This window comes from Oncorhynchus nerka, linkage group LG9b, assembly GCF_034236695.1.
Source record: "Oncorhynchus nerka isolate Pitt River linkage group LG9b, Oner_Uvic_2.0, whole genome shotgun sequence".
NCBI classification, from domain to species: Eukaryota; Metazoa; Chordata; class Actinopteri; order Salmoniformes; family Salmonidae; genus Oncorhynchus; species Oncorhynchus nerka.
The window spans coordinates 37,058,488-37,083,360 of record NC_088424.1 but is presented as its reverse complement, the minus strand read 5'-3'; the positions used below and the strand labels follow the sequence as shown (position 1 = coordinate 37,083,360).

The following is a 24,873-nucleotide window of genomic DNA, read 5'->3' as shown; positions in this document are numbered from 1 at the left end:
GAATTAAAACAACAAATGCGAACAAAATCAATATAAAAGTTAGTATGAGATGGGATCCTTCGTGTTTTTTAAGTTAATATTTAGGTTTGTAATCGTCCTAACGATTCTTCACCTCAAATACATTACAGTGTTGTGCTGCGAACAAAAATCATTATACAGCTCCGATTTACGCGACGTAGAACGGACCACAACGTTTTGGAAACCCATTTGCCATGGGTCCGAAAAAGTATCATCGCTCCCGTTCTGGCTCTCGTAGTCGGAACCGAAACAGGTCCAAAATAAGTAGATCACGATCACCCGAAGAGAAAATATGCCGGAGTCGGTCCGTGGGTCGGAAACAAAATCCCCGGAGAATTGCGCGTTCTGAGAGCGGAAGCTCGGACAGCAGTGGTGGATCTGCGGGGCGACAATGGCCGCCTAGCAGAGGCCATCCCGGGTCGAGAAGCGACTCAGACAGCGACAAGAGACGTAAACTGAAGGGCAAGTCAAAAGACCGATCCAGGTAAACATGACAGGTTAAGTTATATTAGTGCATGTATTCTACATGGCAGTGCATGTATTCTACATGGCCAAAGGTATGTGGACTCCACTTCAAATGAGTGGATTCGGCTATTTTATCCACACGCGTTGTTGACAGGCGTATAAAATCGAACACACAGCCATACAATCTCCATAGACAAACACTCAGTGACTTTCAACGTGGCACCGTGGTAGGATTCCACCTTTCCAACAAGTTAGTTCATCAAATTTTTGCCCTGCTAGAACTGGCCCGGTCAACTGTTAGTGCTGTTATTGTGACGTGGAAAATTCTAGGCACAACAATGGGTCATCTGCGAAGTGGTAGGTCACACAAACACACAGAATGGGACCGCTGAAGCGCATAGCCCATAAAAATCGTCTGTCCTTGGTTGCAACACTCACTACTGAGTTCCAAACGGCCTCTGGAATCAACATCAGCACAAGAACTCTTTGTTGGGAGCTTCATGAAATGGGTTTCCATGGCCGAGCAGCTGCACACAAGCCTAAGACCATGAGCAATGACAAGCTTCGGCTGGAGTGGTGTGAAGCTCGCTGCCATTGGACTCTAGAGCAGTGGAAACGCGTTCTCCTGAGTAATGACTCATGCTTCACCGTCTAGCAGTCTGACGAATTAATCTGGGTTTGGCAGATGCATAGTGCCAACTATAAAGTTTGGTGGAGGAGGAATAATGGTCTGGGGCTGTTTTTCATGGTTCGGGGTAGGCCCCTTATTTCTAGTGAAGGGAAGTCTTAATGCTACAGCACACAATGACATTGTAGACAATACTGTGCTTCCAACTTTGCATGTTTTACTAGCGCATAACAGTGCAGCAAAATGTCAAACAAGTACAATATTAATCAAGAAATCACATGTCTGCAACTACATTTTTCTATCCATCAGCTCTGACTCAGATGATCCAAAGGAGAGGAAGGAAAGAGAGAAAATTAAAGGCAGAAGAGAAGACAAAGGAGAGAAGAGAAGGGGCTGGAGCCAGTCCCAGTCCGATTTAGGGTCCAGTGCAGACCGGAATAGAGTGAGGGATGGGGGGAGCATTGACCGGGAGAGGAGATGGCAGAGGAGTGCAGACAGAGGGAGCAGAAGCCCTAGCAGAGAGAGGGAACGACAGATCAGGGAGAGAATGAAAAGCAGAGAGAGGGACCGAAGCCGAGGTGAGGAGAGTAGTCAAGACAGAGAGAGAAGCAGCAGGGGGAGTGAAAACCACGGGAGGAGAGAGGGAAGCAGAGGTAGGGACAAAGATAGGAAAAGACGTCGCTCTGGCTCCTCTGACTCGTCTAAGAGCTCTGGGTCGGAGGGCGGGGCCCGTGGAGGCAGCCCGGGGTCCGGAGAGGCCGGACCCTCGGTCCGAGATGAGAAGAAGAACCAGAGAGAGATGCTGAAGGCCCTGGAGACCCCAGAGGAGAAGAGGGCCAGACGACTGGCCAAGAAGGAGGCCAAGGAGAGGAAGAAGAGGGAGAAGATGGGCTGGAGTGAGGAGTATATGGGCTATACCAATGCAGACAACCCCTTTGGAGACAACAACCTGCTGGGCACCTTCAAATGGCAGAAGGTAAGAGAGGGAGAGGAGAGTGGGCACTTGATAAATGGATGTATGTGGGACTATCAACACCCTCCTTTTAGAAGGACAGTGGTTGCATCTGACCAGGCTCTGACTAATCTGTGTTTCTGTGTGGTGGTGGTGGTGGTGTTGTGGTCAGGCTCTAGACAGGAAGGGCATTGGCCATCTGGGTGAGAAGGACCTGAAAGACAGAAACAAACGCATCCAGGAGGAGAATCGCAGAGAACTGCAGAAGGTATGCTTCTATGCAAAAACGAGCTGATGTGTGTTTAATAGGTTCAGGAATGTATGTGCTTATGGAGAATGCAATGCAAGAGCAGGAACTGTGTGTAAGTGTGTCTGTCTGTGTTTAGGTGAAGCAGCTGCGACTGGAGAGGGAGAGAGAGAAGGCCATGAGAGAGACAGAGCTGGAGATGCTGCAGAGAGAGAAGGAGGCAGAGCATTTCAAAACCTGGGCAGAACAAGAGGATAACTTCCACCTGCACCAGGCCAAGCTACGGTGAGTGGTGACACCTTCATTACCGTCCCCCTGTAACCCTAAACCTCAACCTCACATGGTTCCATATACTCACTTGAAAACAGCCTGGTACATAAACATCTCACTGCTCTGGTGTTTGCTGATGTGGATTAGTGTGCAGACCTCTAAGTAATAGATGTTTGTGTGTTTAGGTCTAAGATCCGTATCCGTGACGGCCGTGCTAAGCCCATAGACCTGTTGGCTAAGTACATCAGTGCTGAGGATGACGACCTGGCTGTGGAGATGCACGAACCTTACACCTTCCTCAACGGACTCACCGTCACTGACATGGACGACCTGCTTGAAGACATCAAGGTGTGTGTGTGTCAGGGTTTCCGTTAGACGGTAAATTCCGACATTTGGTAAAATAAGAAAAGCGGATAAATAAAATTGTTACTGGCCAAATTGTAAAAAAACACACAAAAAACATTAATTGTGAAAAAATGCTTTTATTTATTCATTGATGGAAATACCGGTGGATATTCTCCAACTTCTAAGGCAAACAAATATACTTCATAATAAATCCTCTGGGACATTGGTATATGGTGTGTGCCAACTATTCACATCAGTTAAAATGTTTCAATCACTAGGCAGCCAACTGTCTATAGTAGGAAACAGAGTAGTTATCAATAAGTCACGTATATCACACATGACGTGAGTCACGTCCCCAAGATCGGTCCAATTATAATAAACATCATTTATTATCATCCAGTAGAACTGTAAAGAGATATCATTTGATCTCTGGAAACAAGCGCTTTCATAAATGCATGGCGTGGGCCTCGTTTCACTGGAGCGTTGTAAAATAAGATTTCTATCAATGAACCAGCCTTAATGAATTTATTTACTTATCCAACATCAGGTTGATAATTGTTTTATTTTGTGGCCTCTTTCCCCTGCTGTGGTGCTGAATAGCAGTGGGAGTGGGGCAGACCGGCCCTGGTGTTCCTCCAACACCTCTCCCCAGTTGTTATTTATTAGGCCTCTTTCCCCTGCTGTGGTGCTGCATGGCAGTGGGAGTGGGGCAGACCGGCCCTGGTGTTCCTCCAACACCTCTCCCCAGTTGTTATTTATTAGGCCTCTTTCCCCTGCTGTGGTGCTGAATGGCAGTGGGAGTGGGGCAGACCCTGGTGTTCCTCCAACACCTCTCCCCAGTTGTTATTTATTAGGCCTCTTTCCCCTGCTGTGGTGCTGAGTGGGAGTGGGGCAGACCGGCCCTGGTGTTCCTCCAACACCTCTCCCCAGTTGTTATTTATTAGGCCTCTTTCCCCTGCTGTGGTGCTGAATGGCAGTGGGGCAGACAGCCCTGGTGTTCCTCCAACACCTCTCCCCAGTTGTTATTTATTAGGCCTCTTTCCCCTGCTGTGGTGCTGAATGGCAGTGGGAGTGGGGCAGACCCTGGTGTTCCTCCAACACCTCTCCCCAGTTGTTATTTATTAGGCCTCTTTCCCCTGCTGTGGTGCTGAATGGCAGTGGGAGTGGGGCAGACCGGCCCTGGTGTTCCTCCAACACCTCTCCCCAGTTGTTATTTATTAGGCCTCTTTCCCCTGCTGTGGTGCTGAATGGCAGTGGGAGTGGGGCAGACCGGCCCTGGTGTTCCTCCAACACCTCTCCCCAGTTGTTATTTATTAGGCCTCTTTCCCCTGCTGTGGTGCTGAATGGCAGTGGGAGTGGGGCAGACCGGCCCTGGTGTTCCTCCAACACCTCTCCCCAGTTGTTATTTATTAGGCCTCTTTCCCCTGCTGTGGTGCTGAATGGCAGTGGGAGTGGGGCAGACCCTGGTGTTCCTCCAACACCTCTCCCCAGTTGTTATTTATTAGGCCTCTTTCCCCTGCTGTGGTGCTGAATGGCAGTGGGAGTGGGGCAGACCGGCCCTGGTGTTCCTCCAACACCTCTCCCCAGTTGTTATTTATTAGGCCTCTTTCCCCTGCTGTGGTGCTGAATGGCAGTGGGAGTGGGGCAGACCGGCCCTGGTGTTCCTCCAACACCTCTCCCCAGTTGTTATTTATTAGGCCTCTTTCCCCTGCTGTGGTGCTGAATGGCAGTGGGAGTGGGGCAGACCGGCCCTGGTGTTCCTCCAACACCTCTCCCCAGTTGTTATTTATTAGGCCTCTTTCCCCTGCTGTGGTGCTGAATGGCAGTGGGAGTGGGGCAGACCGGCCCTGGTGTTCCTCCAACACCTCTCCCCAGTTGTTATTTATTAGGCCTCTTTCCCCTGCTGTGGTGCTGAATGGCAGTGGGAGTGGGGCAGACGGCCCTGGTGTTCCTCCAACACCTCTCCCCAGTTGTTATTTATTAGGCCTCTTTCCCCTGCTGTGGTGCTGAATGGCAGTGGGAGTGGGGCAGACCGGCCCTGGTGTTCCTCCAACACCTCTCCCCAGTTGTTATTTATTAGGCCTCTTTCCCCTGCTGTGGTGCTGAATGGCAGTGGGAGTGGGGCAGACCAACACCTCTCCCTGGTGTTCCTCCAACACCTCTCCCCAGTTGTTATTTATTAGGCCTCTTTCCCCTGCTGTGGTGCTGAATGGCAGTGGGAGTGGGGCAGACCGGCCCTGGTGTTCCTCCAACACCTCTCCCCAGTTGTTATTTATTAGGCCTCTTTCCCCTGCTGTGGTGCTGAATGGCAGTGGGAGTGGGGCAGACCGGCCCTGGTGTTCCTCCAACACCTCTCCCCAGTTGTTATTTATTAGGCCTCTTTCCCCTGCTGTGGTGCTGAATGGCAGTGGGAGTGGGGCAGACCGGCCCTGGTGTTCCTCCAACACCTCTCCCCAGTTGTTATTTATTAGGCCTCTTTCCCCTGCTGTGGTGCTGCATGGCAGGGGGTGGGAGTGGGGCAGACCCTGGTGTTCCTCCAACACCTCTCCCCAGTTGTTATTTATTAGGCCTCTTTCCCCTGCTGTGGTGCTGCATGGCAGTGGGAGTGGGGCAGACCGGCCCTGGTGTTCCTCCAACACCTCTCCCAGTTGTTATTTATTAGGCCTCTTTCCCCTGCTGTGGTGCTGAATGGCAGTGGGAGTGGGGCAGACCCTGGTGTTCCTCCAACACCTCTCCCCAGTTGTTATTTATTAGGCCTCTTTCCCCTGCTGTTGCCTCCAACACCTCTCCCCAGTTGTTATTTATTAGGCCTCTTTCCCCTGCTGTGGTGCTGAATGGCAGTGGGAGTGGGGCAGACCGGCCCTGGTGTTCCTCCAACACCTCTCCCCAGTTGTTATTTATTAGGCCTCTTTCCCCTGCTGTGGTGCTGCATGAGTGGGAGTGGGGCAGACCGGCCCTGGTGTTCCTCCAACACCTCTCCCCAGTTGTTATTTATTAGGCCTCTTTCCCCTGCTGTGGTGCTGAATGGCAGTGGGAGTGGGGCAGACCCTGGTGTTCCTCCAACACCTCTCCCCAGTTGTTATTTATTAGGCCTCTTTCCCCTGCTGTGGTGCTGAATGGCAGTGGGAGTGGGGCAGACCGGCCCTGGTGTTCCTCCCCAACACCTCTCCCCTGTGGTGCTGTTAGTGGGGCAGACCCTGGTGTTCCTCCAACACCTCTTTATTAGGCCTCTTTCCCTGCTGTGGTGCTGAATGGCAGTGGGAGTGGGGCAGACCCTGGTGTTCCTCCAACACCTCTCCCCAGTTGTTATTTATTAGGCCTCTTTCCCCTGCTGTGGTGCTGCATGGCAGTGGGAGTGGGGCAGACCGGCCCTGGTGTTCCTCCAACACCTCTCCCCAGTTGTTATTTATTAGGCCTCTTTCCCCTGCTGTGGTGCTGAATGGCAGTGGGAGTGGGGCAGACCCTGGTGTTCCTCCAACACCTCTCCCCAGTTGTTATTTATTAGGCCTCTTTCCCCTGCTGTGGTGCTGAGTGGGAGTGGGGCAGACCGGCCCTGGTGTTCCCTCCAACACCTCTCCCCAGTTGTTATTTATTAGGCCTCTTTCCCCTGCTGTGGTGCTGAATGGCAGTGGGAGTGGGGCAGACCGGCCCTGGTGTTCCTCCAACACCTTTCCCCAGTTGTTATTTATTAGGCCTCTTTCCCCTGCTGTGGTGCTGAGTGGGAGTGGGGCAGACCGGCCCTGGTGTTCCCTCCAACACCTCTCCCCAGTTGTTATTTATTAGGCCTCTTTCCCCTGCTGTGGTGCTGAATGGCAGTGGGAGTGGGGCAGACCCTGGTGTTCCCTCCAACACCTCTCCCCAGTTGTTATTTATTAGGCCTCTTTCCCCTGCTGTGGTGCTGAATGGCAGTGGGAGTGGGGCAGACCGGCCCTGGTGTTCCTCCAACACCTCTCCCCAGTTGTTATTTATTAGGCCTCTTTCCCCTGCTGTGGTGCTGCATGGCAGTGGGAGTGGGGCAGACCCTGGTGTTCCTCCAACACCTCTCCCCAGTTGTTATTTATTAGGCCTCTTTCCCCTGCTGTGGTGCTGCATGGCAGTGGGAGTGGGGCAGACCCTGGTGTTCCTCCAACACCTCTCCCCAGTTGTTATTTATTAGGCCTCTTTCCCCTGCTGTGGTGCTGCATGGCAGCGGGAGTGGGGCAGACCGGCCCTGGTGTTCCTCCAACACCTCTCCCCAGTTGTTATTTATTAGGCCTCTTTCCCCTGCTGTGGTGCTGAATGGCAGTGGGAGTGGGGCAGACCGGCCCTGGTGTTCCTCCAACACCTCTCCCCAGTTGTTATTTATTAGGCCTCTTTCCCCTGCTGTGGTGCTGAATGGCAGTGGGAGTGGGGCAGACCGGCCCTGGTGTTCCTCCAACACCTCTCCCCAGTTGTTATTTATTAGGCCTATTTAAAATTAAAAGTTCAATTAGAGAGGCCTAGATTGTTTTTGAAAACAGCTGTTTTTTTTTCTTTATTAATAAACATGTTCATACAAATAGCCTATAGGACAGGTCGTTCACAAATTATTATATTTAAGTTTTATTACTGTGTAGGTGACTTTTTCTAGGGTAAATGTCTTTTTCGTCTTTAAAAAATCTATATTAATTTCTGATTTCTAGAAGGGGTAAAGATGCAACAGGAAATGTTTTGCTTTTCAGTAAAACCTGTCATTTTGGTATAAGAACATTGTTATATATTTTTTACAACTTTACAGGCTCATTTCTATTCTGTTAAGATGAATTGGGTGGACGCTCTAATGCGTCACACAGACAACGCATTAGGATGTCTGGTAAATACCGGTACATGTTTTGCCTGTCAGGTTGTCCGGCACCACATTTTCCTAACTGAAACCCTGGTGTGTGTGTTTGTTCAATGTTCTTAGAACTGTTTCTATCAATTGTGGTTTGTAGCGGAAGAGAGAGACTGTGTGACATGTCTGTGTGTGACGTGTGTGTGTGCATTTTCCCTGTAGGTGTACATGGAGCTGGAGCAGGGCAAGAATGTGGACTACTGGAGGGACATGACCACCATCACAGAGGACGAGATAAGCAAGCTCCGGAAACTGGAGGCATCTGGAAAAGGCCCAGGTACAGCAGCAGCACCACCTCCGATAGGCCAAACTACAGTAACATCTCAGTAGCGCTCTCTCTCATTGGCCCATATTCTGTCTTGGCATTCCACCATCAACCTCTATCCTCTGTGCCTACACCTAGGCATTTCTCCCCTTGTCCCTCTCCTAGGATGTGTCCAAAATGGTCCCCTGGTCAAAAGTAGTGTACTCTATGGGGCATATGGGGCCATTTCTTGCACAGCCCCAGTCTGATGTTGTCTCCCTCGTCCCCAGGTGACCGTCGTGATGGCATTAACACGTCAGTGAGCACCGATGTTCAGATAGTGTTTAAGGGAAAGACGTACAGCCAGCTCCAGGCGCTGAACCTCAACATGGAGACTAAGATCCGAGCTGGGGGATCCAACCTGGACATAGGCTACTGGGAGAGTCTGATGCAGCAAGTCAGGGTCTTCATGGGCCGAGCACGGTGAGGACCGGTGTGTGTGGGTATGCACACTTACCCTACCGGTCTCTGGCATTTCTGTGTGTGTGTGTGTTAACCATCCCTATCTGTGTTATAGGTTGAGAGAGAGGCACCAGGATGTGTTGCGTCAGAAGCTGTTCAAGCTGAAACAGGAGCAGGGAGTGGAGAGTGTGCCTCTCTTCCCCATTATCAAAGAGGAGCCTGAGGAAGAGGATGTGTGAGTACATGGGCGGACACACAGAGGTTTCACCTTCAACCTCTTTCTTTACATGCTCATGTACACAAGGTTTGACCTTTGCCTCCTCTGTTTCTTCTCCACAGGACCGAGAAAGAAGACCCTCCCTCAAAGGAGCCTGGCGCCGCCTCTTCCTCCCCTTCCGCCAATCAGAAGAGCGCTACAGAGAAGGATGACCAAGTGGCAGGCCCATCCACAGAGGGAGATGTTGAGAAGGAGGGAGAGGAGAAGGGTGAGGTGGTAGAGGCCGTTCTGACCGAGGAGGATTTGATCCAGCAGAGCCAGGCAGAGTATGACTCTGGCCGCTACAGTCCCACCCTGCTGCTGCCCTCAGAGCTACCGCTGGACACACACACCATCACACCTGATGAAGACACACAAAAACTACACCTCTCACGCAGACAGCTCGCCGTCACAGGTAAGTGGCTTTGCATCAACACACACAGAAACACTCAGACATCTCTACCTATCGTCATATTAATCTCTCTCTCTCCTCTTGTTCTCCAGGTGATGCCAATGAGAATGCGGAGGATGAGTTTGTGCGTCGTGCCAAACAGGGCATGGGCGGGGACGAGGCTCAGTTTAGCGTGGAGCTTCCCCTAACGGGCAAGATGTACCTGTGGGCCGACAAATACCGTCCCCGGAAACCACGCTTCTTCAACAGGGTCCACACAGGCTTTGAGTGGAACAAATATAACCAGACGCATTACGACTTCGACAACCCTCCGCCTAAGATTGTCCAGGGCTACAAGTTCAACATCTTCTACCCGGACCTGATCAACAAACGTTCCACGCCGCAGTACTTCCTAGAACCCAGTCCTGACAACAAGGACTTTGGGGTTCTGCGGTTCCACGCGGGCCCGCCATATGAGGACATTGCCTTTAAGATCGTGAACCGCGAGTGGGAGTACTCTCACCGTCATGGGTTCCGCTGTCAGTTCGCCAATGGGATTTTCCAGCTGTGGTTCCACTTCAAGAGGTACCGCTACAGGAGATAGAACTGGCTACCTGTCCAACACCAACCCAGACTGGGAACCTCAGACTGCCAGGTTTTAACCATAGATATGCAATGTTAATGTACTTTGTATCTGTTGTGTTTTTATTGGTTGTCTTAGTGTTAACCTTTCTCTTTGTTATCACTACGGCAACCCAGACCATTCCGTTGTCACAAAGAATGGTTTCTATTTGTTTGATCAGCTACTGCTTTTCAATGTACAGTTGAAGTTGGAAGTTTACATACACCTTAGCCAAATACATTTAAACTCAGTTTTTCACAATTCCTGACATTTAATCATCCTAGTAAAAATTCCCTGTTTTAGGTCAGTTAGGATCACCACTTTATTTTAAGAATGTGAATTGTCAGAATAATAGTAGAGAATTATTTATTTCAGCTTTTATTTCTTTCATTACATTTACATTTAAGTCATTTAGCAGACACTCTTATCCAGAGCGACTTACAACACATTCCCAGTGGGTCAGAAGGTTACATACACTCAATTAGTATTTGGTAGCATTGACTTTAAATTGTTTAACTTGGGTCAAATGTTTCAGGTAGCTTTCCACAAGCTTCCCACAATAAGCTGGGTGAATTTTGGCCCATTCCTCCTGACAGAGCTGGAGTAACTGAGTCAGGTTTGTAGGCCTCCTTGCTCGCACACACTTTATCAGTTCTGCCCGCACATTTTCTATGGGATTGAGGTCAGGGCTTTGTGATGGCCACTCCAATACCTTGACTTTGTTGTCCTTGAGCCATTTTGCCTCAACTTTGGAAGTATGCTTGGGGTCATTGTCCATTTGGAAGATCCATTTGCAACCAAGCTTAACTTCCTGACTGATGTCTTGAGATGTTCAATATATCCACATCATTTTCCTTCTTTCCTCATGAAGCCATCTATTTTGTGAAGTGCACCAGTCCCTCCTGCAGCAAAGCACCCCCACAACATGATGCTGCCACCCCCGTGCTTCACTGTTGGGATGGTGTTCTTCGGCTTGCAAGCCTCCCCCTTTTCTCTCCAAACATAACAATGGTCATTATGGCCAAACAGTTCTATTTTTGTTTCATCAGCCCAGAGGGCATTTCTCAAAAAAGTACGATCTTTGTCGCCATGTGCAGTTGCAAACTGTAGTCTGGCTTTTCTATGGCGGTTTTGGAGAAGTGGCTTCTTCCTTGCTGAGCAGCCTTTCAGGTTATGAGGATATAGATACTTTTGTACCTGTTTCCTCCAGCATCTTCACAAGGTCCTTTGCTGTTGTTCTGGGATTGATTTACAGTTTTTGCACCGGAGTACGTTCACCTCTAGGAGACAGAACGCGTCTCCTTCCTGAGTGGTATGACGGCTGCGTGGTCCCATGGTGTTTATACTTGCGTACTATTGTTTGTACAGATGAACGTGGTACCTTCAGGTGTTTGGAAATTGCTCCCAAGGATAAATCAGACCTGTGGAGGTCTATAATAATAATAATTTTTTTTTTGTGTCAAGCAAAGAGGTACTGAGTTTGATGGTAGGCCTTGAAATACATCCACAGGTACACCTCCAATTGACTCATTTAATTTTATTTTTTTACCTTTATTTAACCAGGCAAGTCAGTTAAGAACAAATTCTTATTTTCAATGACTGCCTAGGAACAGTGGGTTAACTGCCTGTTCAGGGGCAAAACGACAGATTTGTACCTTGTCAGCTCGGGGGGTTTGAACTTGCAACCTTCCGGTTACTAGTCCAACGCTCTAACCACTAGGCTACCCTGTCACCCCATCATATGTCAATTAGCCTATCAGAAGCTTCTAAGGCCATGACATCATTTTCTGGAATTTTCCTACCTGTGTAAAGGCACAGTCAACTTAGTGTAAGTAAACTTCTGACCCACTGGAATTGTGATACAGTGAATAAGGGAAATAATCTGTCTGTAAACAATTGTTGGAAAAATTACTTGTCATGCACAAAGTAATGTCCTTAACTGCCTTGCCAATGACTCCAACCTAAGTGTATATGAACTTCTGACTTCAACTGTACCTGTCTCTGAAATGACATATTAAAGATTATTTTCCTAGCTGGCTTCCATTTGATGCAATCAGAGCTGTTAGAGGTAAAACTTTCTAATAAATCATATTCAATTAAAGAAACATCTTAACTTACATTTTCCTCAGTGGCATTAAGTATGCCTCAGTCAGTATGTCAACAAATCACTGAGTAAAGTATCTCCTTTACCATTGGCTAAGGGCAGGATTCCATCTGTAATCTCATTCACCATAAACTCTGCATATGTTTTCTCAATCGAAGATTTGGCCACTATAGCGCTGAAGTTCAGCGATACAGATTGAATCCACCCCTAACTGTACCGCTGACCTATCCACAGCTGTTCCATTTAAGACTAATTAACCCCCAATGTTAGCAAGTCCACTCCTGCCCCAGGTGGAAACCTGTCAAGCCTATTGGCTATTCTATATACACACACATTGGTGACACCAAAAACAATGAAAGTAGAAAGAGTTTTAATAAAGACAACACTGACACGATACAGTTACCAGGATCCTGAGAAGGCACGTACTTCGACAGGTTAGAAATGGCACGAGAGAGAGCGACCACCTAACAAAACATTCTGGAATAAAGTGGATGACTCACTGAGAAAAATAAGATATTCAATTAATAGGATTGATATGACAATATTTTACTTAGGATAATTCCTACCTATCCTTGTAGTTCTCTCTCAGTGCTTGTTAGAGGTGGGTGCTGGATACTGGCAGAGATGGTCGTTCATTTGAGTGGGTCACAAGTTTCTAATGCTTTAGGTGCTCGTAAATCTAAAACAAGTTTGATAACCAGTCCCCTCCACCACAGTTCAACTTGACCAATCCAGCACTAGAGCAGGAAAAGCTGGGTCTGATTGGCTGGTAACAGAATCATAGGGTGTGTTCCTCTGCTCAGGCGTTGCTGACGCCTGCCAGATCTTACAACGCTCGGATAGGTATTTAACATATCAGCTAACCATATATGTTATAGCAATCTGTCAGTCGATGACACAGTCAATGATGTCTTCGTCAGCAGAACGCAACCATAGTTTCACAAACAATACAGTTCTCTTCCAACCGCTTTGTACAAAACATTACAGGTGTGTTGGTCTGATCTAGTCACAGTTTATCTGCTGCATACTGTTCAGCCCCGTTGAATACCGACTGCATACAGTCAAAAAATAAAGCAAACTGAAATACCATTGGCAGTAAGATCATATCTCTGATTCATCATCAATGAACTGCAATGAGGGGAAAGTAACTCCGGCTTCCCCCTCGCCCTCATCACCCCCTCCTAATGCCACCTCCCCAGTAGAGTGGTTGTTATTACTGGTGCAGTTTCCTTCTCCAGACACCAGGGCCTTGCTCTCCGCCTCCCCAGGCTCTGAGACCTCTAGGTGGGCCATGGCAATGTGAGCAGCCCCCTCCTCTGGGGCACCTTGGTTCTGCCCTCTCCCTGCTCCTATTACTCTCCCACAGGGCCCAGGCAGGGACAGGTGTCCCTTGTACAGGTTCCACCCCAGCAGGACAGCCAGCAGAATCGCTAGGAAGGCCACTGACACCTGCAGCGCTGCCAGGGAAGGGCCCTCGGTCCGGGCTTCAGGTCTGAGTGAGAGCCCTTCTAGACCTACTCTAAGCTGGTACTCAGCCACGGTGGTGGTGTACTTCCCGCTGTGGGAACGCTCCAAGGACAGACAGCAGTAGCGGCCAGTGTCAGAGGCAGAGGCGTTGAGGATAAGGAGGCTGTCTCGGAGGATCTGGTTGCGGGGTGAGGAGGGCAGGGGCAGGGAGTCTTTCACCCAGTGGGTCTCTGCCAGGTTGGAAGTGGGGGGGCACTGGAGCTTTACGTTGCCACCCAGCCACATGGTCTGATTAACAGTCTTCACAGGGTCTGGAAGAGAATGTATTGGTTAGAAAACACACAGACAGACACACACAGAAAAGATAGAATAGACACACATACACTCACCTGAGGCGGGGCAGAGAGAGAAGTCTCCAACCCATAAACTTTGGATCAGTTCACTGAGACAGAAACGGGAAGGTGTTCAGGGAGTTAACCAACAGTACATCAGATCTCTGTTCTTCTACATGGTTTAAAAGTAATCAAAGGAAAAAGTACAATTGGTTTATGCAGCACCATACCTGTCTGTGTTAGCTGTAGACAGGGAGATACACTGGGCTGTAGTTCTGTCCCAGACACAGTAAGGGTCTCTGGCCAGGACACAGTCCACACAGGTGCGAGAGCGACCACAGCTACTAAACGGCATCTGAACAGCACCGTACTCAGAGCCTGCGTACAGCTGACCCTACACACACACACACACACACACACACGTTACACACACACACGTTACACACACACACACACACACACACACACACACACACACACACACACACACACACACACACACACACACACACACACACGTTACACTACCATACATACTGTACAGCAGATTTCAGCTGCCGAACAGACAAGAAATAGAGCTTTACGTTACCGTTGTGTTGGAGAAACGGAGGACTTTGATTGGCTCACGGGGCTGGAAGAGCTGCACTTCCTCGATGATGAACATCTCCTTATCGTAGTTAAGCGCTTTCAACACGCTGCCACCCTCTGAGACACGAAACACACATCAGTGCTGATACTGTATGTGGGCAACTAAGCCATACACAGTGGTTCAGAGTTATTAAACACACACCTGTGCTGATACTGTATGTGGGCAACTAAGCCATACACAGTGGTTGAGTTATTAAACACACACCAGTGCTGATACTGTATGTGGGCAACTAAGCCATACACAGTGGTTCAGAGTTATTAAACACACACCAGTGCTGATACTGTATGTGGGCAACTAAGCCATACACAGTGGTTCAGAGTTATTAAACACACACCAGTGCTGATACTGTATGTGGGCAACTAAGCCATACACAGTGGTTCAGAGTTATTAAACACACACCAGTGCTGATACTGTATGTGGGCAACTAAGCCATACACAGTGGTTCAGAGTTATTAAACACACATCAGTACTGATACTGTATGTGGGCAACTAAGCCATACACAGTGGTTCAGAGTTATTAAACACACACCAGTGCTGATACTGTATGTGGGCAACTAAGCCATACACAGTGGTTCAGAGTTATTAAACACACATCAGTACTGATACTGTATGTGGGCAACTAAGCCATACACAGTGGTTCAGAGTTATTAAACACACACCAGTGCTGATACTGTATGTGGGCAACTAAGCCATACACAGTGGTTCAGAGTTATTAAACACACACCAGTGCTGATACTGTATGTGGGCAACTAAGCCATACACAGTGGTTCAGAGTTATTAAACACACACCAGTGCTGATACTGTATGTGGGCAACTAAGCCATACACAGTGGTTCAGAGTTATTAAACACACACCAGTGCTGATACTGTATGTGGGCAACTAAGCCATACACAGTGGTTCAGAGTTATTAAACACACATCAGTACTGATACTGTATGTGGGCAACTAAGCCATACACAGTGGTTCAGAGTTATTAAACACACACCAGTGCTGATACTGTATGTGGGCAACTAAGCCATACACAGTGGTTCAGAGTTATTAAACACACATCAGTACTGATACTGTATGTGGGCAACTAAGCCATACACAGTGGTTCAGAGTTATTAAACACACACCAGTGCTGATACTGTATGTGGGCAACTAAGCCATACACAGTGGTTCAGAGTTATTAAACACACATCAGTACTGATACTGTATGTGGGCAACTAAGCCATACACAGTGGTTCAGAGTTATTAAACACACACCAGTGCTGATACTGTATGTGGGCAACTAAGCCATACACAGTGGTTGAGTTATTAAACACACACCTGTGCTGATACTGTATGTGGGCAACTAAGCCATACACAGTGGTTCAGAGTTATTAAACACACACCTGTGCTGATACTGTATGTGGGCAACTAAGCCATACACAGTGGTTCAGAGTTATTAAACACACATCAGTACTGATACTGTATGTGGGCAACTAAGCCATACACAGTGGTTCAGAGTTATTAAACACACACCTGTGCTGATACTGTATGTGGGCAACTAAGCCATACACAGTGGTTCAGAGTTATTAAACACACATCAGTACTGATACTGTATGTGGGCAACTAAGCCATACACAGTGGTTCAGAGTTATTAAACACACATCAGTACTGATACTGTATGTGGGCAACTAAGCCATACACAGTGGTTCAGAGTTATTAAACACACATCAGTACTGATACTGTATGTGGGCAACTAAGCCATACACAGTGGTTCAGAGTTATTAAACACACACCTGTGCTGATACTGTATGTGGGCAACTAAGCCATACACAGTGGTTCAGAGTTATTAAACACACACCAGTACTGATACTGTATGTGGGCAACTAAGCCATACACAGTGGTTCAGAGTTATTAAACACACACCTGTGCTGATACTGTATGTGGGCAACTAAGCCATACACAGTGGTTGAGTTATTAAACACACACCTGTGCTGATACTGTATGTGGGCAACTAAGCCATACACAGTGGTTCAGAGTTATTAAACACACACCAGTGCTGATACTGTATGTGGGCAACTAAGCCATACACAGTGGTTCAGAGTTATTAAACACACACCTGTGCCTATGAACATGACATGGTATTTCTTCCCGTCCAGGGCCTGTGTTCTGTGTACTATGATGCGTGTGAAGGCAGTGCCTCTCCTGACCAGCAAGGGGCGCTCTCCCATGGGCAGAACAGCCTGGTCCATGAGGGGCCGGTCTCTAATGAACTGCAGGGTCCGGTCTGGCAGGTCCAGAGTTTGACTGATTCCCTGGTTACGAGCCTCGTCATCTATACACTGGAAAGGGGAGTGGGAGAGGAGGGAGGGTTTATTCAAGCCTGGAAGAACGTACAACTTTAATCAGGAAACTTTCAAGGTTAGGTTGGTCTGTTGAAAATCTATAGATAATCTGAAGGGAAAGACTGTGAATAAAAATCATAATGAAAGAAATGTTACAGGAAGAGAGAGAAGACAAAAGGAAAAGAAGAGTCAGTCTGACTCACAGCTCCAGGTCTGGGGGAGGGCACGGCACCACTGTACATCACCCACTTCACAAAGGACGTTTCCACGGTTACCGGGGTCTTGTACTTCCCCTCGGAGAACACCCTGCCGATGTCCAACACCCTGTATGCACACACTGCAGAGAGGTCCACTCTGTCCCTGGAATACAACCACACAGAGCATTAGAGACACACACTGCAGAGGTCCACCCTGTCCCTGGAATACAACCACACAGAGCATTAGAGACACACACTGCAGAGAGGTCCACCCTGTCCCTGGAATACAACCACACAAAGCATTAGAGACACACACTGCAGAGAGGTCCACCCTGTCCCTGGAATACAACCACACAGAGCATTAGAGACACACACTGCAGAGAGGTCCACCCTGTCCCTGGAATACAACCACACAGAGCATTAGAGACACACACTGCAGAGAGGTCCACCCTGTCCCTGGAATACAACCACACAGAGCATTAGAGACACACACTGCAGAGAGGTCCACCCTGTCCCTGGAATACAACCACACAAAGCATTAGAGACACACACTGCAGAGAGGTCCACCCTGTCCCTGGAATACAACCACACAGAGCATTAGAGACACACACTGCAGAGAGGTCCACCCTGTCCCTGGAATACAACCACACAGAGCATTAGAGACACACACTGCAGAGAGGTCCACCCTGTCCCTGGAATACAACCACACAGAGCATTAGAGACACACACTGCAGGGAGGTCCACCCTGTCCCTGGAATACAACCACACAGAGCATTAGAGACACACACTGCAGAGAGGTCCACCCTGTCCCTGGAATACAACCACACAGAGCATTAGAGACACACACTGCAGAGAGGTCCACCCTGTCCCTGGAATACAACCACACAGAGCATTAGAGACACACACTGCAGAGAGGTCCACCCTGTCCCTGGAATACAACCACACAAAGCATTAGAGACACACACTGCAGAGAGGTCCACCCTGTCCCTGGAATACAACCACACAGAGCATTAGAGACACACACTGCAGAGAGGTCCACCCTGTCCCTGGAATACAACCACACAGAGCATTAGAGACACACACTGCAGAGAGGTCCACCCTGTCCCTGGAATACAACCACACAGAGCATTAGAGACACACACTGCAGGGAGGTCCACCCTGTCCCTGGAATACAACCACACAGAGCATTAGAGACACACACTGCAGAGAGGTCCACCCTGTCCCTGGAATACAACCACACAAAGCATTAGAGACACACACTGCAAAGGGGTCCACCCTGTCCCTGGAATACAACCACACAGAGCATTAGAGACACACACTGCAGAGAGGTCCACCCTGTCCCTGGAATACAACCACACAGAGCATTAGAGACACACACTGCAGAGAGGTCCACCCTGTCCCTGGAATACAACCACACAGAGCATTAGAGACACACACTGCAGAGAGGTCCACCCTGTCCCTGGAATACAACCACACAGAGCATTAGAGACACACACTGCAGAGAGGTCCACCCTGTCCCTGGAATACAACCACACAGAGCATTAGAGACACACACTGCAGAGAGGTCCACCCTGTCCCTGGAATACAACCACACAGAGCATTAGAGACACACACTGCAGAGAGGTCCACCCTGTCCCTGGAATACAACCACACAGAGCATTAGAGACACACACTGCAGAGAGGTCCACCCTGTCCCTGGAATACAACCACACAGAGCATTAGAGACACACACTGCAGAGAGGTCCACCCTGTCCCTGGAATACAACCACACAGAGCATTAGAGACACACTGTCCCTGGAATACAACCACACAGAGCATTAGAGACACACACTGCAGAGAGGTCCACCCTGTCCCTGGAATACAACCACACAGAGCATTAGAGACACACACTGCAGAGGTCCACCCTGTCCCTGGAATACAACATTAGAGACACACACTGCAGAGGTCCACCCTGTCCCTGGAATACAACATTAGAGACACACACTGCAGAGAGGTCCACCCTGTCCCTGGAATACAACCACACAGAGCATTAGAGACACACACTGCAGAGGTTCACCCTGTCCCTGGAATACAACATTAGAGACACACACTGCAGAGAGGTCCACACACACAAACTAAAACAGTCAGGTCCATCCATCGTGGTGCTCACATAAGCAAAACACACACACACTCATACACACACTTCAGAGTTCAACTTACGACTGTGATGTGAATACAGCATAGAACACACAGCTTCTCCAGTCTCCCTCCTCACACCAGCGGTAGGTGTCCTGTATGATGTAGGGTAGCTGGGATTCAAGAACAGGACAGTCCACACGGGCCTTTAGAAACGACGTCCACTTCTTCTGCAGGGTCCTCTGGCCCCCAAGGTCCCCCTGAGACACAGAGACAGAGATTTACATGAAGCTGCCATTAGACAATAAGGGTATATATTCACAGAATACAAGCACCCAAAGACCCTTTAAGGAGAGAAGTAATTCTCAATGCCACAGTGGGACACACACCTTGCAGACACGTGCTACGCGGGACACCACCAGTTTGCTGTAGAAGTCGTACTCCACAGCGGTCTCAGTGAAGAACAGGTAGACCTTGTCATCGTCACCTGTTAAGCTGTTCCTACTCTCTGGCATCTGGGCCATGGAGATGAAGTTGGGCTCTGACAAAGACAAATGTAGTAGACATCAACCTAAAGACTTCAGCCTGTTCTAGGATCTGTTTGTGCTGTCTTGCCAACTCCTTATGTTTCCATTATAAGAGCTGGCAAGACGGCACAGACAGATCGGGGACCAGGCTATAAAGACTTAACCTCTTGTTGAAAAACAAAGAAAAGGGAGTTGAAAGAAGACTGTCTTACCGTGTAGCCAGGAGCTCTTGAACTCAGTGCGTATGGAGGAGGGAGAGCTGCGCATCACCACAGGCTCAGAACCCAGGAAGTTCATTGATGTGGCTGAATAGAGGGTTTTGTCTAGAAGAGATATAGCTTTTGTCAAAAACATACTTTTTGTAGCAGGTTGGGAGAACTTATGCAGCAGGTAAGAAGAATTAACATAGCAGGTTTGAGGAGAAGGTTAAGTTTAGGAAAAGGGTTTGAGTTAGCTAACAAAGTGAGAACACTTTTAACGTCAAATTGACAAAAGCTGTATCCCATCTAGACATGACCTGAGCACAGGTCCTCACCTGAGAGCATTGTGGGTCTAGAGGGTTCAACTCAAACAAGCCATCAGATCAGGAATATCAGACCTGCATCACTTAACCTAGCCTTTTCTGACTTTAAGGAGATTGATATTCCCGGATTCCTGACAGTAGTTACTCACCGATCATGATGGAAGAGAATCTCTGGAATGGATCGAAGGGACACTTCCCTTTGCCATCCTCTGCCTTGTTTTCCAGAGTCAGCTCTCCGTCTTTGTACGACTGAAAGGACAGAGATGAGCGGTACACTTGTGAATGATATCTACTATTACAGGTTATGACCGGAGTTGATCATAAGGAGTGTTGTGTTTCCATTGACTCACCATGTAGTCACACTCTGGGTTGAAGGCCTTGGTCCCACACACATACATCCTGCCATCCTCCATCGTATGCAGGACCCTGATGTAATTCTGACACTCTATCTGCAACACAGTATCTTCTTATTTAGCTATCTGCATAGAATGCACATATGTATATACAAATTAAACGGGAAAGCTCCATGAAATGTGCAGAGAAAGCATCAGTTCACTGACTGGTCTGGACCGACCTGATTTTTCCCCTTGGAGCTGCACTCCTTCTGCTGCTTCTCTGTCACTTTCCAACTTACCTGAAAAAGACATGGAAGATAAAGTTGGAAGATTAACACTTTACGAGAGGTATTGACATGTTGAATGCACCGAGCAGTCTGTTTGAACTACTGGTGCATAGCTCGGCCACCCATGCATGCCCCACAAGAAGTCTCTTCACAGTCCCCAAGTCCAGAACAGACTACGAGAGGCGCACAGTACTACATAGAGCCATGACTACATGGAACTCTATTCCACATCAAGTAACTGACGCAAGCAGTAAAATTAGATTTAAAAAACAGATCAAAATACACCTTATAGAACAGCTGTGACTGTGAAGCCACACAAACATAGGCACAGACACATTTATACACACACACACACACACACATAGATTTATTACTGTAGATATGTGGTAGTGGTGGAGTAGGGGCCTGAGGGCACACAGTGTGTTGTCAAATCTGTGAATGTATTGTAATGTTTTTAAAAGTGTTTAAACTGTCAGAATATGTTATTGTTAGACACCGGGGCTCCTATGGAAAGGAGAAGGGCCACAATCTGGTACAAGTCAAAAGGACAGCCGTGAGTTGGGGAGGAGTGAGGAATTTGGGTCGAGGTCAGGTCAGATGAAGTGAGGAAGAACAGATATCACTAAAGTTCTGTCTAGCAACAGAGATGCATTGGCTGTTCAGATGTTTATCAGGAGACTCAGCATAGGAGGAAGGGTTAAATACCAATGCTCATGTGAATGTCTTGGTCTTATGCAGCTGTGTGACCCATTGGGTGAATAAACTTGGTTTGAGATTTTCTAATCGTCCAAGAGTTTTTACTCTTCATTTAGAACCCAACACCAGGAAGAGTCGCTGCTGCAAAGGCATGTTGAACATGAGACATGAGTCTTCCGGGACATCCTTTCATAGCTGTCAGTGTAAGTGCCAAAGCAATCTGTTAAACTGTAATACTTCAGTGTTCTTACGGAGGACTTCTTGTTGGAGATGTTGTTGATGTCCAGGGCGTAGATGTTCTCCCTGGCTCCCAGCAGCAACAGACCCAGGTCCTCTCTCAGCAGCATGGTGGAGTAGTTCCACACACCCTCTTCACCGAACATACGACCATTCTCTCCTAGTACAGCAGAATGAGTGACATTGAATGATACAGGAAGTCGTACGGAGTGACACCAATAGTTACTCACGAAGACACCTGCAGTTACACCGGATGATAGTTATGTAAACTATTTTTTGCCACATATGACAGTTACATAAACCTTCCCCTAATCCAAATGACACCTGGTTGTGGCTGTAGCAGTAATATAATATGTACATATATTCACAAACAGTATAGACAGAAGCAGTGAATAAATATTGATGGACGCACTTAAATGCAAGAGCAGTACTTACTATGATAGGGTACAGTTTTACGCGGAACGCAGTCCAGTGGCGAATGGGCATCCAGCGTCAGAGCGAGAGGGAGGAGCCAAAAGAAACGTACGACCACTAGAGGATACATGGCTTATTCCTTGTCAAATGTAATTTAGTTCCTCAAATGTCTCTTAAAAGGAAATCCAGTCCAGTCTGTGTTAAATCCAATCCAGTTTGTGTTAAATCCAGTCCGGTAGAGAGAAGGCAGGAGGCACTCATAGACCCAGGCTACGTGTTAGGCCTACTTTGTGTTCAGAGGATAGATGGCTGTGTGATTGAGCCAGTCTACAGCACAGGCTTCTGATCTCTCTACAGGCCTCTGTCAGCAGGGAGTCCATGGTAAGATGGATGGCACGGACCTGAGAGAGAGAGAGAGGGAGGAGAGAGAAAGAGAGAGAGAGAGAGAAAGAGAGAGAGAAAGAGAGAGAGAGGAGGGGGTCTATGGTAAGATGGATGGCATGGACCTGAGAGAGAGAGAGAGAGAGAGGGGGGGTCTATGGTAAGATGGATAGCATGGGGAAAAGGCACAGGCACTGGCCCGCTAACTGCTTTGGCCCATCTGAGAGAGAGGGGGGGTCTATGGTAAGATGGATGGCACAGACCAGAGAGAGAGAGAGGGGGGGTCTATGGTAAGATGGATAGCATGGGGAAAAGGCACAGGCACTGGCCCGCTAACTGCTTTGGCCCATCTGAGAGAGAGAGAGCAAGAGAGAGAGCGAGAGAAACACTGGAGAGGGGGGACATATTTTGAGGGAGAGAAAGAAAGAGAAGAGCTAGAGAAAGGTATGGTTAAAGAGCGTGATGTGAGCTACAGTCTGCGCAGCAGTAACTCTGTCACAGCCATAGTGATGGTAATGTGAGGGCATGAAAGGCTTTCAGTGGGGTGCAGGAGTGTCGACTTCAACTCGTCTGGACCTAACAAAACCACACAAAAAGAGATCCTCACAGAATACCAAATCCTGTGAGGACAGGGGAAATAGCGGTAGAAATTGTGAAAAACACATATTGTTCAGTTCACACAGTCTTGTTTTACTAACACAATTGATTCCATTCAAAATCCTATTTTCCCTAACCTCTAAACCTAACCCTAACATAATATTTAACCCTCAACTCTAATTCTAACCCTAAATCCCTTAGAAATAGCCTTTTTCCTTGTAGGGGGTGGAAAAATGTCCACCGTTGGTTTGTGTGCTACTGTTGTGGGGACTTCTGGTCCCCACACGTGTAGTTAAACATGTCCACACACACAAATACAACTAACCCAGGTCTACCATCACAAGAACATTGGCAGTTGTACAATCTTGGTTCTGTAAATGTTGCAAGTCAATCCTTTTGAGGATCGGATTTCCCCACTACGGTGGGTGTGTCCAGGAGTGTCATTAGTCAGAGTGCTGGTTGTGTAGCAGATTAGTCACAGCATGTCACATAATGCATGTCACAGATGTTTCACATATCTACCCCTGAGGCAAGAGGCTCCATTGGTTAACACATCTGCACATGCTGCGGCTACACCAATGGCATTCATATTTAGACACATCTCTAATAAGAGACATGTCTATTTGCATGTCTGTGAGTGGTGCAACTGCAGAAAAAACCTTCCTGTGTAGTTTATTTAGTTTAATTTCTTTGTCCAAATAGTTTATACCCTGACACATTGACAAACTTCAGCAGTGAATGGTGTAACGTTGTGGACTGTGTCACATCCGGCAGTGATTGGGAGTCCCATAGGGCGGAACACAAATGGCCCGAGCGTCGTCCGGGTTTGGCCGTGATTGTAAATAATAATTTGTTTTTACTGGGTTGCCTAGTTAAATAAAAGTTGCATTTAAAACACATTTAAAAAATAATAATTATAAAATGTCATACCTAATACCTCAACTGTTGGCAAACAAGTTAAAGTTATAAACTATTGCGTAACTCAAAACAGGAAACAGCTACTCTACTTCTGTCCCCTATCAGTCACCTGTCTGGTGCATATGGGCAGAAATAAATGCACGCAGTAGTTTAGCATTTGTGAGAGTTTATAATTTGTTCACGCGTATCAAGGCTCAAATTCATTATGCCCACTATACATTTATGACAAATGTAACAAAAATATACCTAATATATAAATATATTAATCAGAGACTAAACCTACCTTTAAAGGTGAAAGGTGTTCTTTCTCGAGTGTGTACAAGAAACTGCCCAGGTCTGGTTGCTCTTTGGTTCAAACACAGTACAAACCCACAGCCAAGCGCTTTCCACAAAGAGGCAGTGGCTAAACGGCTGTCCTTGTTCCAACTTCTGTCTCTGTCAGACCCGTTGAAAGGGACTGTTGTTGTCGGATATATTGTTGGGAAAAGTTAAGGCGCTCAGATCCCGCGGTGAAGGACCTGAATAGATACCGCTGCTGCTATGGCTCCGTCAGCATGCCAGATTATTCTCTCTGATTGAGCAACCTGGTCTCTGAGCATTTCGTATTATTCTGTACATATATTCCTAGAAATTCCTTTCAGTATAATATGTTACATTTCATATGGTATGTATTAATTTGTGGATGTCCATCACCCATTTTGTATATTATGCTATGAATTACAATTTTGTTTATATGTTACTATTTGCAAAATGTACAATATGTAGCAAATTTGTAAAATGTGCTTTAAAACTGGTGGGAGGAGCTATAGGAGGATGGGCTCATTGTAATGGCTGGAATAGAAGACATTGAATGGAGTCAAAGGTGGATTCCATATGTATGATGTTTGAGATACCGTTCCATTTATTACATTTGAAACATTACAATGAGCTCGTCCTCCTATAGCTCCTCTCACCAGCCTCCACAGTGCAAAACATGTGATATGTTGGTTAGGGTAAAGTTCAGGAGTTAGGTTAAGGGTTAAAGTTAGGGG

The 24,873-nt window shown here is 47.6% G+C and overlaps 2 protein-coding genes across 3 annotated transcripts; one reads left to right on the top strand and one right to left on the bottom strand.

Annotated features, from left to right (window-relative positions):
- Positions 1 to 40: 40 nt before the first annotated feature.
- On the top strand, positions 41 to 11,869 carry LOC115124919 (splicing factor Cactin-like). The gene is made up of 10 exons (XM_029654414.2): positions 41 to 502; positions 1,421 to 2,087; positions 2,236 to 2,331; positions 2,450 to 2,595; positions 2,766 to 2,928; positions 7,940 to 8,054; positions 8,312 to 8,504; positions 8,599 to 8,718; positions 8,823 to 9,154; positions 9,244 to 11,869. The coding sequence occupies exons 1-10, from the start codon at positions 213 to 215 to the stop codon at positions 9,732 to 9,734; spliced, it is 2,613 nt and encodes an 870-aa protein (XP_029510274.2). The 5' UTR covers positions 41 to 212; the 3' UTR covers positions 9,735 to 11,869.
- A 340-nt stretch (positions 11,870 to 12,209) lies between these two features.
- On the bottom strand, positions 12,210 to 24,427 carry LOC115124918 (semaphorin-4E-like). 2 transcript variants are annotated; one of them, XM_029654413.2, is made up of 15 exons: positions 24,126 to 24,427; positions 21,968 to 22,452; positions 21,547 to 21,692; positions 20,552 to 20,611; positions 20,328 to 20,426; positions 20,127 to 20,226; positions 19,667 to 19,777; positions 19,317 to 19,468; positions 19,012 to 19,187; positions 16,819 to 16,975; positions 16,390 to 16,612; positions 14,245 to 14,360; positions 13,886 to 14,049; positions 13,713 to 13,765; positions 12,210 to 13,634 (listed from the first exon to the last, which is right to left on the bottom strand). In XM_029654413.2, exons 2-15 carry the CDS (start codon positions 22,074 to 22,076, stop codon positions 12,958 to 12,960), a joined length of 2,343 nt encoding a protein of 780 aa, XP_029510273.2. In that variant the 5' UTR covers positions 22,077 to 22,452; positions 24,126 to 24,427; the 3' UTR covers positions 12,210 to 12,957. The 2 variants fall into 2 exon arrangements, with proteins under 2 accessions (XP_029510273.2, XP_064869727.1); XM_065013655.1 differs by having other exon boundaries at positions 21,968 to 22,347.
- Between the last annotated feature and the right edge of the window lie 446 nt (positions 24,428 to 24,873).

Coding starts and splice junctions, on each gene's coding strand:
- LOC115124919 (XM_029654414.2), top strand. CDS start 213: ATGGGTCCGAAAAAGTATCATCGCTCCCGTTCTGGCTCTCGTAGTCGG. Junction 503..1,420: donor AAGTCAAAAGACCGATCCAG/GTAAACATGACA, acceptor TCTATCCATCAG/CTCTGACTCAGATGATCCAA. Junction 8,505..8,598: donor GTCTTCATGGGCCGAGCACG/GTGAGGACCGGT, acceptor TCTGTGTTATAG/GTTGAGAGAGAGGCACCAGG.
- LOC115124918 (XM_029654413.2), bottom strand. CDS start 22,076: ATGTATCCTCTAGTGGTCGTACGTTTCTTTTGGCTCCTCCCTCTCGCT. Junction 16,976..19,011: donor GCTGTATTCACATCACAGTC/GTAAGTTGAACT, acceptor GTTGTATTCCAG/GGACAGAGTGGACCTCTCTG. Junction 14,361..16,389: donor TGTCATGTTCATAGGCACAG/GTGTGTGTTTAA, acceptor TTCGTGTCTCAG/AGGGTGGCAGCGTGTTGAAA.